Source organism: Meriones unguiculatus, chromosome 3 (assembly GCF_030254825.1).
Source record: "Meriones unguiculatus strain TT.TT164.6M chromosome 3, Bangor_MerUng_6.1, whole genome shotgun sequence".
Lineage (NCBI taxonomy): Eukaryota > Metazoa > Chordata > Mammalia > Rodentia > Muridae > Meriones > Meriones unguiculatus.
In genome coordinates, this window is record NC_083351.1 from 77510407 (window position 1) to 77528983 (window position 18577).

An 18577-nucleotide genomic window follows, 5' to 3' on the forward strand; every position below is an offset into this window, starting at 1 on the left:
ACCACTGCTTCTTTAAACAAACCAGAAACAAATCAACCACCATGAGGTTGGAACCAAGTATGTCTCTTCTACTGAATAACTAAAAAACAAAACAAAACAAACAAACAAAAAAAACACCATTGTTACAAGCACAAGTAAAAACTTTAAAACTTAGTAGATTCAGTTTGAGCAGCACCATCTGAAATATAAAATTTTCTCACTTATGCTTTCGTGGGATACTTTTATTAAATATTTTTTAAATGTCTAATGCAATTGATTTTATATAACACAAACCAATTCTACTGAACTTTGCCAAAACAAAACATTCCAAAATCTTGCTGGGAGGGGAACAGGAGGGATACTGAGCCTAGGATGAATTTCTGAGATATTTTCTTGGGATCTCTTTGTTCTGAAATTCCCAACATCACACCCTATGCTAGAGTATGTGTGGAGCCTAAAATGAAGGTAGCAGCACCCAAACACATTCATCAGCAATGCTTTAATACTTTCCATATATCTGCCACATACTTACACATAGGAGAGACTAAACATATGTAAAAGTAAGCTTCCAAACTGGGCATTTACCCAGAGTGGTAAATCTAAGTCGTGTAGAGCCAGGAGATGTTAGAACTGTGAGTCAGAGGTGAGTCTGCCCTGACTGTGCCCTAGAAAAGACAGCTGCCCAGAACAAGAGTGTACACCTGGGAACTAGATAGAGCACAATCTTAAAGGAACAAGAAAGTAAAAATAAATAAATAAAACAAAAACAAACAAACAAAAAGACCTGATGAACATATTTAAAATGAACTAAACAGACCCCATAATGCAATAATTAGTAGAGCCCATAAAGGAGCCCCAGAACTATTCCCATGGAAGAACTTCCTTAGCCTGGCTCACCTATTATCAATTTTTCCTATAGCCACCACCATTTTTAAAGCCTTTGGATCTGAAGACTACAACAGCTACCTTTTCCATAAATTGCTAAGTGGTAATAAAGATTGGGTACCAGACATGAAGTTAAAAAAAAATGATGTTTCTCTTTAAAATATTTGACAGGGATGGTATATAAACTAGGCACCTACTATTTTACACACTGAAAAAATGCTCTGCATGGTTCATAACACCATCAGCCTTAATATATAAACTCCTAAAGCATGGCCTTCAGTCTGCTGTATGGTTCAAGCAGCCAGGGGTCCCTGAAAGTATACATAAAATTCATTAGAATGTTTTTTGCTAATGCCTATTTTAAAATTTTAATTGCCTTAGATGGAAAATGGAAACTTTTCCTGTTTGCTCTTTACAAATCAAACCAAGTGATGGCATCTGTGCCCCTGAGATTGTAGCATTGGCCCCAGGGCACAGACACGAACGGGCTCCTCTGAAAGAGCAATTATTTGTCTTTTTCCTACTGTACCTGCCTCCTGCCAAGGCAGATTTGTATCAGTCTGTCCACAGGCAGGCTTCAGGCTAGAGAGATGCAGAAAATGAGCCTGCGGAGCTGTTCTTTGTTGTGCTCTTCAGCCCCTGTTAGCAGAGGCCCTCCCTGCACGTTTATCTCGGTTGTGTCACTGAACAAAAGGCAACACAAAGCCACACAGAAATAAGCTAACAGAAAAAAAAAAATCCATGTCACTGTAAAATTAAATTTTCACGGGAATGAAGAAGCACCTAGCTTAAAGAAATTTAAACTGACAGGAAGTACACAATGAAGCCACAACACAAAAGCTCACTGCTTTACGACAGTCACTGATCTGTCTGAACAGTTTGTCCTCAAGCTCTGAAATCCGTAACACAGAGCACCAGGGGGCTTTACGGGATCATCCCTTCAGGACTGTGTGACTTATTACACATTGGCTCTTACCCCAGACACTCATCCAGCTGGATGCTCAGAAGCCACACACTGTATATCACCACAAAGAATCAACACAGACATTCCCCTTCCTTAAAGGACTTCTTTTGAGAAGTATAAAAGAAATGAAGCCACTTAAAAACCCCAAACATAAATAAATAAGACAGACTAAGGGCACATAATACTATTGAAGGCATTTCAATGACCTGGTATACAGTGGAGATTAATTCAAGCCTATTATGTTCCTTCACTGTGATTTCAGCATGAACACACACACACACACAGAAGCACATACACACAGTCCAAAGAACTACTTACTTTTCTTCTTAATAAGTTTAAAGAAAGATTTAATCTTTGCACTAATGAAGACCACCATTTCCTTTCTGCAGCACCTACATAGGTTCAGAATTGGAATTCACTTTAAAGCTGAGTCCAGCAGGTCGGTGGCAAGCTGTGCTCTACTGCTCCAAATTCCAACTTTCTTCCTCAGGTTGCAGTCCTTCGACATCTGTCTGCCTACGCTGCTGAACCTCTGAGGTCAAGTTTATAGTCAGGTGGTTACAAACCATTAGCAGTCCTTGAACCAGAAAAACTCCCACTGAAACCTAACCTGAAAGGCTGGGAGCCGCCAGTGACAACAGGCAGAAAGGGAAAACCAATCACGGTCCTCATTTGCATGAGCACCACATCAGGCTCTCTGCCTCAGTGCCCATTCATTCCATTTCCTCCTGTCTGGAGTCCACAAACTGACGGCAGATTTTACATTCTGGAAGTCACGTCATGAAGAAACAAATATGTCCCCCGTTTTCACAAGGTTACTATGTACATCCAGATCCTTTTTTAAAACAAAAAAACAAAAAAAAAAAAAACAGGAGCCAGTGAGTCTGAGTGTAGTCTCACTCTGGGTGTAAGGGATGTGACCTGATCCAAGGGAAATGAAGCAACCTTTGTTTCCCAGCCACGCCCCCGGCTCTGCCAGTTAGACCAAGAGAACTTTCATAAGTAGCACAGCTTTAGAACAGAATCAGCAGGGAGCTTTGAGAGATGACTTAGTAGCATTTTTATGCAAATGAACGTACCCAGTCTTCTCACCCTTTGCTAGTTACTGTGCAATCGGCACCAGGTCTTGGGAAGTGTGATCTCATTTGCATCTAGCTAACACAACTCTTAAAAAACAAACAAAATCCTTTAACTTCCTCACTCCAAAAGAGAAATTAGATACATTACTGAAATCACTTTAATCTCTTTTAAATGCAGTAATTACCTAACAGCCTGGTTCTAACAATTCCACCCCAGCTCTACTGGGTAGTAGTTTTAAATAAACATTATTTGGATGACTCTTTAGCTAAATGTAACCAGAGGGAAATCAAGGCGCTGTTACAAAAATACAACCCAAGAGGAAAGAGATACATGTGAAAAACTGAAGAAAACAGATCAGGATCCAAAGCGAATGCAGAAAAAGTGACTCCTGTCTTCCCCTGTCTACCCCTTCCACACAGAACAGTCTGTGATGAAATTTAAAGGACCTCTTAGTTCATAGCTTGAGGCCAGACTTGTAACTGAATGGAAACATGCAATAATCTTCTAATTCAAAACATTTACTTTTTAACAAAGGCTCTTAGTCAAAGAATAGTAGTTTATATAAGGGGCTTCCCCCTCTCCTAGGGAAAGCTTGGTGATGATGGCTCCTCAAACTTTCTGATTCTTTTAACCATACTTTTTGAGCAACAAAAACAAGCAAACAAACAAACAAACAAAAAAACAAAGCAACTGGACATCTTCACACAAAGAATTCTGATGTGTGTTCTTTTGTCTTTTACATGGCTTCACTTAAAACTCACCTACATAGCAAATGAGTTACAACCAAGACTGTAATTCAAATTATATGGCTGTCTTAAATTGAGAGCAAAGTTCCCTTTCAGAGTTATCAAGGACTGTGACCTTGCTCTGTGTATTACACATTAAAGACAGGTGAAGTTCCAGAAGTTAACAATCCTGTTCAGTATCTACAATATTTTGAAGTTCAATGTCACCACAACTTTCCAAATGAAAGTAGAAACTGCTCAAGAAAGCAAACCTTGAATACACTTAATCCTGCCCAACACACAGCTTTCAGGGTATAAAGTAATGGCTAATGGTATACAAACACAGATACATTTCCTAAATAGAGAAGTACTGAGCATCTAGTAAGTACCACTCTCAAGCTTACATTACTTGACAAGAAACTCTAATCATGTAGCAGATCAGAAAGTGGTAAAAAACAGTGGGTAAAAGAAAAGTTTCAGAAAAGTAGACAAAAGAGGATGGGAAAGGGAGGTTGATGGGTCTAGGTAGATTATAAACAGGTCAGGGCAGTCCTCACTGAAATTATGTGGTTTGAGTACAGACTTGAAGGAAAAGGTGGCAATAAAACAGAACTCTACAATAAATTCCACTGGCTCTTATTTTCAAAACAGAGACTGTCCCTCGGGCCAGGGAACACGTCTCCAATCCCCCAGGACCAGTTAAAGTGGTTCTTCTTTTCTTAGAAAACGAACTGTAACAAGAGTCACACATGGAGCAATTTCCTTCTCTCTGCAGAGTGGTGGTAGGTAGCCACACTGGGGAAGATAACCTCTATTTGCTACACACCAGCCAAAGGTAAACTCAGGGACAGGAGGCAGGCTTCCAGCCCCAGATCCAGGTACACATTATCTGTGTACGCACTCATATTCCAACACCCTAAATCCAAGTCTTCAGGCAATAAGCCAGGTACAATATCATGTTTGTTAACTGTGACACACTGCTTTATTTGCCACTACACATTCTATTAATTCTCAGATTTCATTAACTGCAAAGTCATCCCCAATAATCCTGCCATCTCACAGTTTACTTCTTACGTATTAGCCTATGGGACATGTCTACCAGATAATTTGCATGGCTTCCTGTCATGATTTATTGAAGCAAACGTCTAGTATTTTGAAGTTGTTTAGTTTATAAACTCAAACGGAAATATATGACTCTACGGTGCTTCCTACTCTGGTTGTAGGCAACCACACTAAAGGCAGCAAAGCAAACAGCTGTAATATCCTAGATGCTGGAAACCTGACAGACTAGCACAATAAGGAAGACCCTCAATTCTGCAACCACCAGCCTCCTGGCCCAACGCAGGAGCTGCTTACCAAAGGGGACATCCACGCCATGCGTTAGTCAGATGGACAGTGGAAGTAAGGGGAGTATTTCCATCACAGGGTTATTATCAGAATTTGACATCACTATTAGTAAACCCCACAGAATATTTCTTGGTATATAGTAAGCATCTGTCTTTATTAAATACACAAATTAATCAGGAAACAACTAAGCTGCTTTATGCTTAATAAAGAATTATACTTATTTTTAAAATTTTCTTGGTGTGTGGTGTGCATGTGTATAGTATGTTCATGCCTGTGCATGTGCATGCATAGATGAAGGTAACAAGATAGTTTACAACAGTTTGTTCTTTCCTTTCCACCATAGGGTCCCAGGGATCAAACTCAGATCATCAGGCTTGGTGACAAGCACCTGCTGAGCCATCTTCCCAGTCCAAGAGAAACACTTTAGTGAAGAAGAATCAGCTTTGCTGACACCACAAATTATTTTTCCTCTAGTCTCAGGGTTGAGCTGTCGGCTCCTCAAATGAGGGTTCTACCAACTGCCCATATAGCATTTTTTTGTACCATCTTCAAATGCTATTTTCACAAAGCTTTTCAGGTTAGAGAACCGGCTTAGTCAGTAAAGCACTTGCTGCACAAGCATGAGGACTTGAGTTTAATCCCCTAGTGCCCCTGTAAAAGAAGGCAAGCGCAGATGTGGACACCTGTAATCTCAACACGGGGGAAGCAGCGACAGGAGCATCCTTGGAGCTTGCAGACTAGCCAGGCTAGATCCTGGTTCAGTGGAAGATCCTATTTCAGAAAAAGTAAGATGAAAAGTGATTGAAGAAGAGACACAGCTTTGGACTCTTGCTGTCACACACAGGAAGATGTATACACACAAACAAAAATAAGTAAATGAATTTAAAAAAAAAACAAAACTATGCCTCAACATTGGTTGAATAATCCTGGTAGAACTGTTTTTTAAGTACTGAACTCCAATAATCCTGGTGTCTTATTCTGATTCAGGATTTTGTAATTTCTGTTTCTATTACTGTGCCGTGAAATTTGTATCCATATAAGTTCTAAGTCTTCTGCTTATTCTTTCATATTAATAAAGCCCTCTTAGTAATAAATGTTATATTTAAAGTTTTTTTTTTCTAACCAGGAAGTGGTGACACACATCTTTAATCCCAACAGGTGGCAGAAGCAGGAAGGTCTCTGAGAGTTCAAGACCAGTCTTGTCTACAGAGCAAGTTCCAGGATATCCAGGTTATATAGGGAAATCCTGTCTTGAATAAACACAATAAATAACTAAATAAATATAACGTTTCTTTTTTCCTTAGGCCAGATATGGTAATACATGTCTCTACTTTCAGCTACACAAGAGTCAGGGCTTACATGAGCCTATGAGTTCAAATTCAGAACACTTGGGCAAAGCAGTGAGAGAATCTTTATGAACAACAAATTTTCCTTGGGGTATCATGGTATCACTTTCACAGGTAGGACTAGCCAACATATCAGCTAAAAAAAAAAAAAAAAAAAAAAACATGTTGAGACAGTGGTTTATGTTCAATCTTTAGTTTTATGCTGAGCATTTACACAGGGAAACTGTCTTAAAAGCAAAAGTCTAGTGATAGAGTTCAGTAGTTAAGTGTGTGCTTGGAATGCCCACAGGCCCTGGATTTTACTGCCTTCTTAAAACCGGCAAGAGGCCTTCCTAGGAAGTTCACAGTCCAGTTCAGAGACACACCTTAAAAGATAAAATGGTAACAACAATGAGTAAGGCCAGGGATGGGGAGGGAGGGGAACAGAAAGTTCCTAGTGGAAATGATGGAGCTTCCCTAGTTTATTTAGAAAACGAACAACTCTGGTCTACAGAGTGAGTCCAGGACAGCCAAGCCTATACAGAGAACCCTTTCTTGGAAAACTGAGGAAGAAAAAAAGAAAAAGAAGGAGAAGGAGGAGAAGAAGAAGGAGAATAACAAGAAGGAGAAGGAGGAGTTAGAGAAGAAGAAGAAAGAAGAGGAGGAGGAAGAGGAAAAAATATCTGAGACACAACAGAAGAGAGCGTCAGTGAAAAAGAGGAGGACCACCATTAGACCCAGGTCTGCACACCACACCCTAGAAGCAAAGAACAGAACAGGACAGGACTAGAGCACACCCAAAGGCTCTTGCTTGTCAGCAGAAGCTAGGCAGTGGTTTAAGAAAAACACTAGGAAGGCTTATGTGTTGTAGACACTGTGAACCCCAAGATTGTGTTGTTTACTGGAAAAAAACTGTTTCTAGTTGTGCTGTGGTTCAGCCCTAGCACACACCTTTAATCCAAGAGCTTGAATTAAATAAAATAAGCCATAGGTCAAGAGGCAAGGCAACCAGCTGACAGAGAATGAACATAGGAAAAAAAAAAAACAGAGAGAGTAAAAGAAGTCAGGAGAATGGATAGGGAGACACACAGGAAGGAGAAGGGAGGGAAATTCGGTTTTGAGGTTCTTTTTTTTGTGATAGTGTGGGGAAGGAACATTCTTCTGGAACCTCTGCTGAGGAGGAAAGTCAGCTGGGTACTTTCTCTGCCTTTCTGGACTTGCAGGCTTTCACTCTAGCATCTGGCTCCTGAATCTTATTGGTAAAGATCGAACAATTGAGATTTTTGTTAAATACAACACAACATCTATTTGTGTCATAATCCATGCCAAAAGATGAAGAGATCAAGAATTCATTTGCAGCTAACTTTCTTCACAATGCTTTCACTTAAACTATGTTTAATACCATATACATTCTAAACATCAAACATGAAATGATCTAAAATCTGACACTTTTTGAGCTCCTCTATATCATCAGTAAAAATTTCCATACCTAACTTGAGCATGAGATGAGTCACAGTAAAAACACAGGTTCAACAAAAGTATTGTCCAGAATTCCCTTCAGATTGTGTATAGGATGGATAAAAAGCATAAACTGAATTCTGAGTTGAGATTTGGGTACCCGGATATCTCACTTTACACACACATGTTTGAAGTCTAAAACACTTCTGTTTACAGCATTAAGAACATTAAAATATGTTCTAAGAATCACAGACACCTAAAGTATGAATTTAAAAATCAATCAATCAAACAAACAGGGGTTGATGGGTATCAACTCGGGGTTGACTTTTTAGAGGAGACAGAGACACCCAACTATTCACTATCTGTCCATGTTACCACCCATTTTCTCATCTTTAGCACAACCTTATCATTTTGAGGTACAAAAACAAAACAAAACCTATCTGTTGAAACTAAATGCTTCTTAACAGCAAAGCCAGGAAAGAGTCCAGAACCCTGCCACAGAGCTTCCAGCCCCTTATCTCCTCATCCCTATTTTCATAAAATTTCAGGCTCCTGGGTACATTAAACACAGTGGAATATTAGAAGTCTTTTCAATCTTTGAACTTTCATATTGTTAAACAATATTGATTAAAAAGGGACCATTTTCAAATGTTATGCATAACTGTTACATGCAGAAATGAGATAAGGCTGTATCATAATATATATAATAGGACATAAATCATGCATATTATATATGTGCAATATATTATACATACATACTTTTAAAATCTTCATCAATCGAAAATAATATATATATATATTACCAAAGAGTACTGTGTTTGACTAAGTTGGAAATAGAAAGAAAGGAAGACTAAGAAAAATCACACATAACATACATTTCTAGTTAGAGCTATGTAGTACAAGCTAAATATAACACAGGTCAAGGAACTTCAGCTCCTTAAATAGAACATTCCTCAGCTCAACCTTATCTATAAGTAGTGGCTTTACTACTTGCTAACCTTAAAAGTACTTTTTTTAAAAAAATCATGTTTGGTGGTTTGTGTTTTTTGTTTTTTGTTTTTTTTTTTGGTTGTTGTGTTTTTGTTTTTCTTTTGTTTTAACATCTAAATTAGAAAAGTGGAGGAGGACCGGAGACATAGCTCAGCAGTTAAGAGCACTTGCTGCTCTTGCAGAGGGCCAGGGTTTGACTCCAAGAACTCACACGGTAGCTCAAAGCTGTCTGTACGCCCAGTTCCAGGGGGTCTGCTTCTGGCCTCCTCAAGCACTGTATCCACACGGTGTACATATATACATGTAGGCAAAACACTCAAACACATAAAAGCAAATGTTTAAAAAATAAATTAGAAGAATATACACAACTCCTTTAGATTTACTCATTCATTACCTTTACATATAGTTAAAACTTAATCTAAACTCCTTAGAAATATTCATCCGTTTTGTTTTTGAGGCTCACTGGGCAAACTGAAAAAAATCACACAGTACAAGCCTACCAGGTCAATTCAAATTACATGTGTATACTTGACAAGAGGTTGCAGAAAATAGTCAATATAATTTACTTTGCATACACATACACATAAAAGGTAATAGCTTAGAGATACTGTTCCCAGAATAAAACCATGTGACAAAACTTCATGTAGAATTATTTTTGTCGTCTCTCTAATGTTATTTCACAAAGCACATTTCAATTCATCAATACTCCAGAACATCATGATATAATGATATGTTCTGTTTCCAAATTAATTTTTAATGGTGTGGCCATGATATGCTGGAAAGGGTTAATAGAAATTCCCCTTTGCCAGTATGGGTGGAGCTGGTAAAAGGAGAAAGGGAAACCTTCAGACATTATGCTACATCTGTTCTTTAGAGGGAACTTGATCTGGTATCATTCTGCCAGTTAATTTTGATGCTGAGAAACCCCCTTCACCCTGCATACAGATCCTGGTTAATAATTTAACCCAACCCCACTGTTCCCATCTGCTCAGTCTACTTCAAAACTTCTGCTATCACCATGGCTAGTTTAGGCAAGCCACAGTATTCATGTAACAAACAATGAACAAATGAAAGGAAAGGCAGACAAAAAACACGCCATGAGAAGAGAAAAAGAACTCCTGCCCTTCCCAATCAAAAGTGGAAAACATAAAACACAAAAGGAGGCACACTGACACCAAACATTCGAAGTCTGGCTGCCTTGCAATGAAAGAAGGGTGCTGAGTCTTTGCTGCCCAGGGCCGCCGGGGCCTATCCTGAGATGACAGAACTGAGGTGTGGCCCACAGGAGGCAGCTTTGTAAGGAGCAAGCCTTGTTAACTGTGTATAAGGACACTGCATGGGAATGCAAAAGGGAACTTTCAGAGGTGCCTAGAGTTAGAGTGGGAAAGAGCCAGGGAGAACATCAAAGCTTTTAAATATATATGGATATATAATTTATTCATTTATTTATTGCAATAAGCATCTGGAAGTATAGCAGTAGGCCACTCCTGGCAGAAATGAATATCTTGTCTCTAGTTTGCAGCATCTGACATGCTGCCTGTGTTGGGAACAGGCCATATGACTGGGGAAACAAAGTACTCTCATTTTTTAAGTCAACATTCTTGCATAGGCTATCAATCTCCTAGATGCCTGACCCCTGCCCTAACTGGGCATGTCTCTACTCACTGTTAAAGTAATGGCCAAATGTTAACCATCCTGAAGAATTCCTTGATGCTGCGTTAATAACTTTGTTTTTAAACTGCGTCATTTTACGTCGAGGACAGGTTCCTTTAAAGCAAACTGTGGAGCTAGAGAGCTGGCTCAGTGGTTGAGAGTACTCGCTATTCCTATAAAAGACCTGAGTTTGGCCCCCAGCACCTACATCCTGGCTTATAACTATCCTCAAGTCCAGATCCTAGGGATGTGATCCTTTCTTCTGACCTCCAGCACCAGGCACACATATGGTGCACATGCATACATACAGGCAAAACGCTCATACACAGAAAAAGAAATAAAACTAAAACAAATTTAATGTTAAAAAAGAGCAAGGTGTGCCTTACAGAAAGACAACAGATCATTTCTTTAACTGCAGCTTCTTACACTTCAGTTACTCTTCATCGCGCTGTATAGCTCACATCTTTGTGTTCAAGCAGCACTGATGCTCCAGTTCATTCCACATAGCCTATATGAGGTGCGTACAGGCTTGTAAAAGAGAAAAACAATGTGTGCGAGCAGAGCTGCAAATAAATAAGCTTAATTACAAAGTTAATTCATTTTACTATCTGAATCCATATTAAAGGTCTAACTGCTCAATGACTTAAATATATTTATTTAATTTAATTATATATTATTTATATAGTATAATATATTATTTGTATATTATTTAAATTTAACTTACTTATGGACTAAGAATAAAAACTAATCTAAAGGAAATGAATTTTAGAATCTGGAAAAAAAATGATATCACTCTTTTTGTTAGAATCTTTGTGGAGCAAACAGAAAATCTCAATATGAAATAAAAAGCCAGTGTGATGGGGTGATCCTAAATATGTAACTGAAAAGAGGCACAGGATCAGCTAAAACTGGGTAATATTAAGGACCTGCTTGATTGCCACTGTTACAAAGCCTACACTGCAGCTCAAAATAGGAAGCAGCCAAAAAACACAAAAAGAAAAAAAAAACAAAAAAAAAGATATTTTTTTAAGCAATAAAGTAATCATAGACAAGATTAAGATGAACAATCTTCATGTATCTAAAAAGTATATTTAACTTATAAAGCTTATATAAGCTTATATGAAACTTAGAGTATAAAATATGGCTAGTTCTTAATTTGGACTATCATTTTATTAGTCATTTTTTCATTTTCCTCTTTTGAAAGAACATCTCAGCAAGTAGCCTAATCTGGCTTGTAACACAAGATCTCCCTGCTTCGGGCTCCCAAGTGCTACGTTACAGAACTGAGCCACCTGTCATCTGTCTTTCATTATGGAAAAAATATAAAAAGTGGGGAATGTGGGGGGGAATCATTCAAAGAATCTAACGAACAGTTGGCTGGGGAGATGGCTCGGTGGGTAAAGTGACAGCCACTCAAACATGAAGACCTGAGTATGGGTTCCAGCACCCTTTTTTTTTTAATTGTTTATTATTATTAGTTACATTTTATTAACTCTGTATCCCAGCTGTATCCCGCTCCCTTATTCCCTCCCAATCCCACCCTCCCTCCCTCAGCTTCTCCCTGCCCCTTTCCTCCCCTTTCGTCTGGCCCTGTTTTATCAGGTATCTTCAGGGCTGGCTGCAAAGTCCTCCTCTGTGGCCTAACAGAACTGCTCCTCCCTTGGGGGGGGGGAGTCAAAGAGCCTGCCATTGAGTTCCTGTCAGAGACAGTTCCTGTTCCCCTTACTATGGGAAACCAATTGGTTATTGAGCTACCACGAGCTTCGTCCGAGTAAAGGTTCTAGGTCATATCCATACATGGTCCTTGGTTGGAGAAACAGTTTCAGAAAAAAACCCTGTGCCCAGATATATTTGGTCCTTGTGGGGCTCCTATCCTTTCCCTGTCATACTAACTCTCCTTCTGCCGAAGGTTTGGTTATGAGTCTTAGCCAGCACCCTTTTAAGCTAAAAGCTGGGCACAGCTATGGACTCCCATAATCCTAGTTGAAGGAAGGACAAAAGAATCTCTGACCTTGCTGACAGGCCAAATCAGTTCAGTGAGAGACACTGTCTCAAAAATAATACGGTGGGGTGTGGGTAGAAGGCTCAGCAATTAAGAACAATAGATGCTCTTCCAGAAGACTGGGGTTTCATTCCTAGCACCCACACTGCAGCTCACAACCATTTGTAACTCCAAGTGCCAAAAGACCAGATGCCCTATTCTGGCCGCTGTGGGTTCCTGGCATGCACAAGGCGCACAGATATACATGTGGACAAAGCATCTATATAAATTAAAAATAATAATTTAAAAATGATCAAGTGGAACATTGTTCACCCTCCCCCACCACACAGAGAGAGAGACATGCACATACACACTTAAACAATCAATCCTAGAACCAGAATAAAAGAAAAGATACATGGCGAGCTAGGCTTGGTGGTATTCACCAGTAATCCCAGCACTTGGTAGGCAGAAGTACAAGGCCTGATCTATACAGTGAGCTCCAGTTCAGCTGGGCTGATTGTGACAAACATACAATGCAAAGATATTTAAGAAGGAAATAAATAAAATAGATCTTATAATAATAATAACCATAATAAAATAATTCTCTGAAATCTCTCCAATAAAGCCTCTTAAAAATGTCACATGGACTTAATTTTATCAGCAGGTCTGGGACATTATCTCTTTGAATGCAGCAAGCCATAGAAATCAGATGATAAAAACACAGAGCCCTGAGTTTGATACGCAGCACTATACTAAAATGAAATATTTATGAAATTGCCACAGTCAATCAACATTTGCAAAGTCTATTTAATCATATTTTTCAGCTATCAATGTGGTTTAAAATACTTGCACTTTCCCACCCCCGCTAGATGTTTATACGCAATCCCCTCTAAGTGATGTTTAATTATTTCAGCTGGAGAGAGACATACTCACCAACAGCACCCCACTGGATGGCAGAATCAGCCACAGACTCCAGACAGTATATCACATTCATCATTAGAATAAATTCCAGTGGTTGTATGCAAAGCACACTTCGAGACATTCCATGCTAGTATAGTGTAAAAGGCAATTCTTCCCTGGGTAACCCCCTGTCAGCTACAAACCTAACTCAACAGGACACCTCTGCATTCTGAACTTTGAGTGTCACTGAGATTGCATTTCTCACACACACACACACACACACACACACACACACACCCTCAAAAGAAAAAAAAAAAAACAACCTCTTCAGTTTGCAGCTGCTAAGCACTACAAATAGCTTCTTGTATAAGTGGACTTAGAATGCACCCCAAACCAGACACGTTGAATGGCAACCTGAATGCTTCATTCATAGAGAGCTCCAATGTGTAGAATGTGCTAAAAACATCACAGTGGTGAAGGGAATCATTAGGAAGTCTGGGCAGATGACTGCTATTCAGTAGCGCCCTGCAAATTCTTCTTAGATCTATGAAAATGGAAAGAGAGAGGTTTCAGCAGATTCCCACAGAGATCAAAGAAGGACTAAATTCCCCTCCACCCTGTCTAGATGGGGGGTCTTCCTAACCATGACCTCCATTCTTTAAAGAAATGTGTATTCCTAATAAAAATGTGCTTTTCCTGAATCCATTCACATTACAACATCAATTATCCATCCCTAAACTCAAGCATTTTTAAGGAGCTTTATTTTATGCCCAAAGCACTCTACATGGGGTAGACAGCTCGCTCACATTTCCTAGAGGGCCAGAGTCAAGTCCACACCATTCACTTTGCGCAGCGCCAACTTTGGTGCCGGGCCAAATGGATAGAATGTGACAACATGGAGCTACAACAGAAATATGTGGAGCCTAAAGAATTTAAAAGAAACGTGTTATGGAATGATTTTCTAATTTGTATAAAGTTGTCCCTTAAGAAGCTTATGGGGCTGGACTCAAAGGTTAGGAACACTAGCTACTCTTCTAAAGGACCAGAGTTCAATTCCCAGGAACCACATGATGGCTCCCAACCATCTATAATGAGATCTGGTGCTCTCTTCTGGCATTATATATAGAATAAACAAATAAATCTTAAAAAAAAAAAATCTTGAAAAAAAAAAAAAGAAGAAGGAGAAGAAAGAAACAGCTTGTGATAGGGAGAGAGACCATGGCTAGATAATAAAAATGCTTAACTTCCAAGAAGGCTGGCTTCTTCCTTACTTGACCTGAGACAAAAACCTGGAAGCCTAAAAACTGGCTTGTGTGAAATGGTCTGACAAAATCAAGACCTGACTGACTAAGGTATGTTTAGCCCCAAACTTGTGGAGCTATCAGTTCCTTGTCTTTCTTTGTTCAAACTGAGCAACCCTAAATTGGAGTAGGAAGACCCCATCAAAGGCCCTTAAATCCCCTAGCCTTCAAGAAGAGACCAGGCTTCCACTTCCTGCGTCCCTCTTGTGTTTCCCAGTGTCTTTTCCATGTGCTTGCTGTTTGCATGGGTGCTGTTTGCTTACCCCTAATAAAAGCCTTTCTTTATCGGCAATCACATGAGCACAGAAGATGGTGAGCTAAGAAGAGGACTTCGTGAGAAAGCACTTTGAAGGTTGCTTTGGAAAGATGTAGGTGAAGGAAACCATGGAATACTTTTCACAGGCTTTCTTTCCATTACCCTTTGAGCCTCAGATTAGGTTGGCATTTCCTCAGATAATAAACCTCTCCTGACCCTTCAACCGTGTTCAGACCTGTTACTCCCTCTCAGTGCCATCTGTATTTCTCTTCCATGCAACTACCGCTTATCTCTGTACAGTAGTCTGTTTAGGTGATAAATCTCCCGGGCACAAATGACCTTCACCATGCCAGAGGGCAAAGCTCCCCAAATCCTCAAGGTCTAGAAGTTTGACATCATACCTAACACATGTAGGCATGCAATTAACATTATTTCATAAAATTAGTGAATTCCTACAAGAAAAGAAACAAGGGCTAGAGATATGGCTTGGTAGTTAAGAGCACTTGCTGCCGTTGCAGAGGACCCAGATTTGATTCTCAGCACCACATGGCAGCTCCCACTCTCCCGTGACTGCAGTTCTAGGAGAACCCAACACTCTCTTCCAACAATCATGGGCACTCTGCACACATGGTGCACTTACACACATGTAAGCAAGACAATCTTACACCTAATAAATATCTGAAAAGAAAAGAAACAACTTAAGCATAATAGCTCTAGAGAATTCATTCTTATGGCATTAAAAAAACAATAGCATTAAAGTACCTATGGGCTCTCAAACCAATAAAAAGCTTTTAACCAGAGAAAAAGTCATGATGAGGAAATCATTCAATTAATTTGCAGCCTTGCAATTAATTAAAGCCTCAACCCACCAAGCTGCCTTAGGCTCTGCAGATTCTAAAATGAAAACAGCCTCTCAGGAAGCATTTACAAACCTTCCATCACTAGGCCCTTTTCTGGAGTGGAATATCCACTCTTCTATTTATGCTATAAAGATGCTCTCTGTCCCAGGACTAGAACTATGTTTCTGGGAAACAAGGACTACACATACACTGCCTTTGGCCAGTTAAGTTTGGCCATCAGATGATAAAAGGAATGAGCAATCTCTTCCTTAGCCCTTAAGAAGAGAGACAAAATAAAATGGTATATAGGCATAAATTGGAGCATTCATACAGAAGTAACATCAAGGAAAACGTTATATAACAGGTAATTCATGAACTAGACCCTAATGAGCGAAGAGTCCGCTAGAGTGAGCATGCTATCCATTCCAGGTAGAAGAAGGACAGAAGCACAAGCATAATGAACACAGAAGTGCACAAGCACAAAGACAAAAAGAAGTAGCAGGTGAGTGGGGAACATGGAGTCATGGATTTACAATGGTGCACATACTACCTTTCACAGTTCCGGGCACGCTGACCTTTAGAGCATTTTTCCCAGACTCTTGCACACAGGTATCAGTGCTTAATATATAGTATTGGCAAAGCAGATGTCCATGATGAACTGAGTGATTTCTTGTAAAAATTCTGACTGCTGAAATAATCAACGTCTCTGTGCCTAGCCTCTAATTTTATGGAGGTAGGAAGCGGGTGGCATTTATGTGGTGGAGTGGGCATGCAGAGGAAGCAGTGTGGTCTTGGGCTCAAAAACCGAGTATCAACTTTGCCAGCAGTAAGGGCTAGCTAGCTCCCTGGGTCAGCCTGTTCTGAGAGTCATCCCTGAAGGTTAGGCTTGGGCCCGATGCCCAGCCTCTTCTATTCACCTTATATGTACCATAACTAGGCAGCATGCCTTCTGCTTATACTGCTGTCTGCAGCTCAGCCTCCTCAGACGACCTGCTTGCCAGGGCGGGTGACAATATGGGGCTGGCAGAAATGTCTTGAGAGATCTGGCTGCTAGAGTTAGATCACAAAGAGTGTGAAGAAACTCTGCCAGTCAGGCTTCACTCAGCTTGAAATGGTTGAATATCAGGGTTTTTGTGCATTAAAGGAAAAAAATAAAAAATAGAGGGCTGGGATATAGCTCCATTGGCAGAATGCTTGTCTATCAGGAATGGACCCTGGGCTAGATCCCCAGGCCTGACAAACGCCAAGAGTCATTGAAGGCCTGTGGTTCCAGCCCTTGGGAGATAAAGATAGGTGGAACAGAAATTCAAGGTCATCCTTGACTACAGTGAGTTCAAGTCCAGCCTGGGCTACATAATATCCAGTCTCAAAAGAGGGCAGGAGAGATGACAGGATGGCACAGTGGGTAGAGGCACATGCCAGGCAAATCTCACAACCTGAGTTCAGTTCCGAGAAACCTCCCTTCCACACACACACACACACACACACACACACACACACACACACACTTTTAAAGAAGCTTTCAGAGATGGGTGAAAATAACTTGGAAAAACAAGAGCAAAAGTGTACATCCACAGTAAGCTAACACTGATGAAAGAAAAACAGGGCAAGGCTATACTCACACTAATGATTCCCTCTTGGGGTGGGGTGTTTTCAGAAACTACAGTCATGACCAAAGTGACTGCTAAAAAAGGTTTCTCTGTGATCATTTTTAAAATGCTGATTTCAGGCCAATCTTAATCACATACAACTCTGAAGTACTTCAAAAATTTTCCAATAAGTAACACACACTCAATTCAAAGCAGTATCTTTATTCCGGGAAGAAATATCAGATAATTAAACTAAAACAGACAGTACCTTTCAAAAAGTAGATATGACGGCAAAGCCAAAGTACATAGAGGCAAACAACAGAATCTACTCTAGTAATATTGAGAAGAAAAAAAAATACAAAACACACACACACATGCACGCACACACGCACGCATACGCCCCACAATTAATGAAGGATATTATTATCTTGCCAAATCTCCAGACAGGGCAGAGAATAAATTTACCTGCTACCAAGCCAGGGCTGCTACAGCAAAATGCAGCTGCTGCCACCTGCTGGTCAACACTGAAGGCATGCAAGTATGAATACCACTTCGAGACTGGCAGGAGACCAGGGCTGTTCCACTTGCCAGTAGAGTCAAACAACCTGCTCAGTTACTGCCTAACACTCCTTGGTATGTGAGCCTGTTCGTGGAGCCTTGGTTGCAAGCCTGCATGTTGTTACAAAGGAAGCCAGGCCCGCTGGGCAGGATGGGAAATGAGTAAGGCTACGATAGGCCCCTGCAGGACAATTGCTGTACTAGGAACAACCATTTACTCGCTCCAAAATCAACCTGGACTTGTAGATACCCCACCCTTCAAGTTTAAGCTAAATCCAGTAGTAGTTATTTACACTGAACTTCCTGAATCAGAAGCTGGAAAAGCGAGAGCAATCTCTTTGCTCAAACTCCATCAATGGCCTAAGAAGAATTCATGCAGCTGTGTTCACCACCCCCAATTACTGTGTCAACTCAACACAGTCCAGGTATCTTTCCATGGATGGCATTTTTAGAGAACTGAAAACGAAAATGCAAAATCAATTTTAAAGATATGCTTCAAATCCATCAAAAATTTAAATGGGCAACAGAGGGAAGATACAAATTTCATAGAAACAGCATTCTGAGAAGCAGAGCTCTCACTGGACTGCTCTACCCCACAAAGTACACTCATGATTCCCACAGGCACCTCTTAAGTAAAGCTGAAGGCAACTAACATGACACAGTAATTTTCTTAAAATGTATACTTTTACACACTATCACATTATTCTTTGTTCAAGGCCCCTTCCCCCCACAGCATTTTTTTTCCCT

General features: G+C 40.0%; 1 protein-coding gene across 7 annotated transcripts in view; it reads right to left on the reverse strand.

Annotated features, from left to right (window-relative positions):
• Positions 1-18577, reverse strand: part of Nhsl1 (NHS like 1) — a 215289-nt gene that overhangs the window by 66189 nt on the left and 130523 nt on the right. Inside the window, exon 1 of one of the 7 annotated variants that reach the window (XM_060380224.1) lies at positions 13321-13510. The exons of 5 other annotated variants lie outside the window; for them this stretch is intronic. In XM_060380224.1, the coding sequence (XP_060236207.1) occupies positions 13321-13429 (109 nt within the window). In that variant the 5' untranslated portion in view covers positions 13430-13510. Of the gene's footprint in view, positions 1-2146; positions 2618-13320; positions 13511-18577 lie in introns of those variants that run through there. One more of the 7 variants, XM_021644505.2, reaches the window with a different exon arrangement.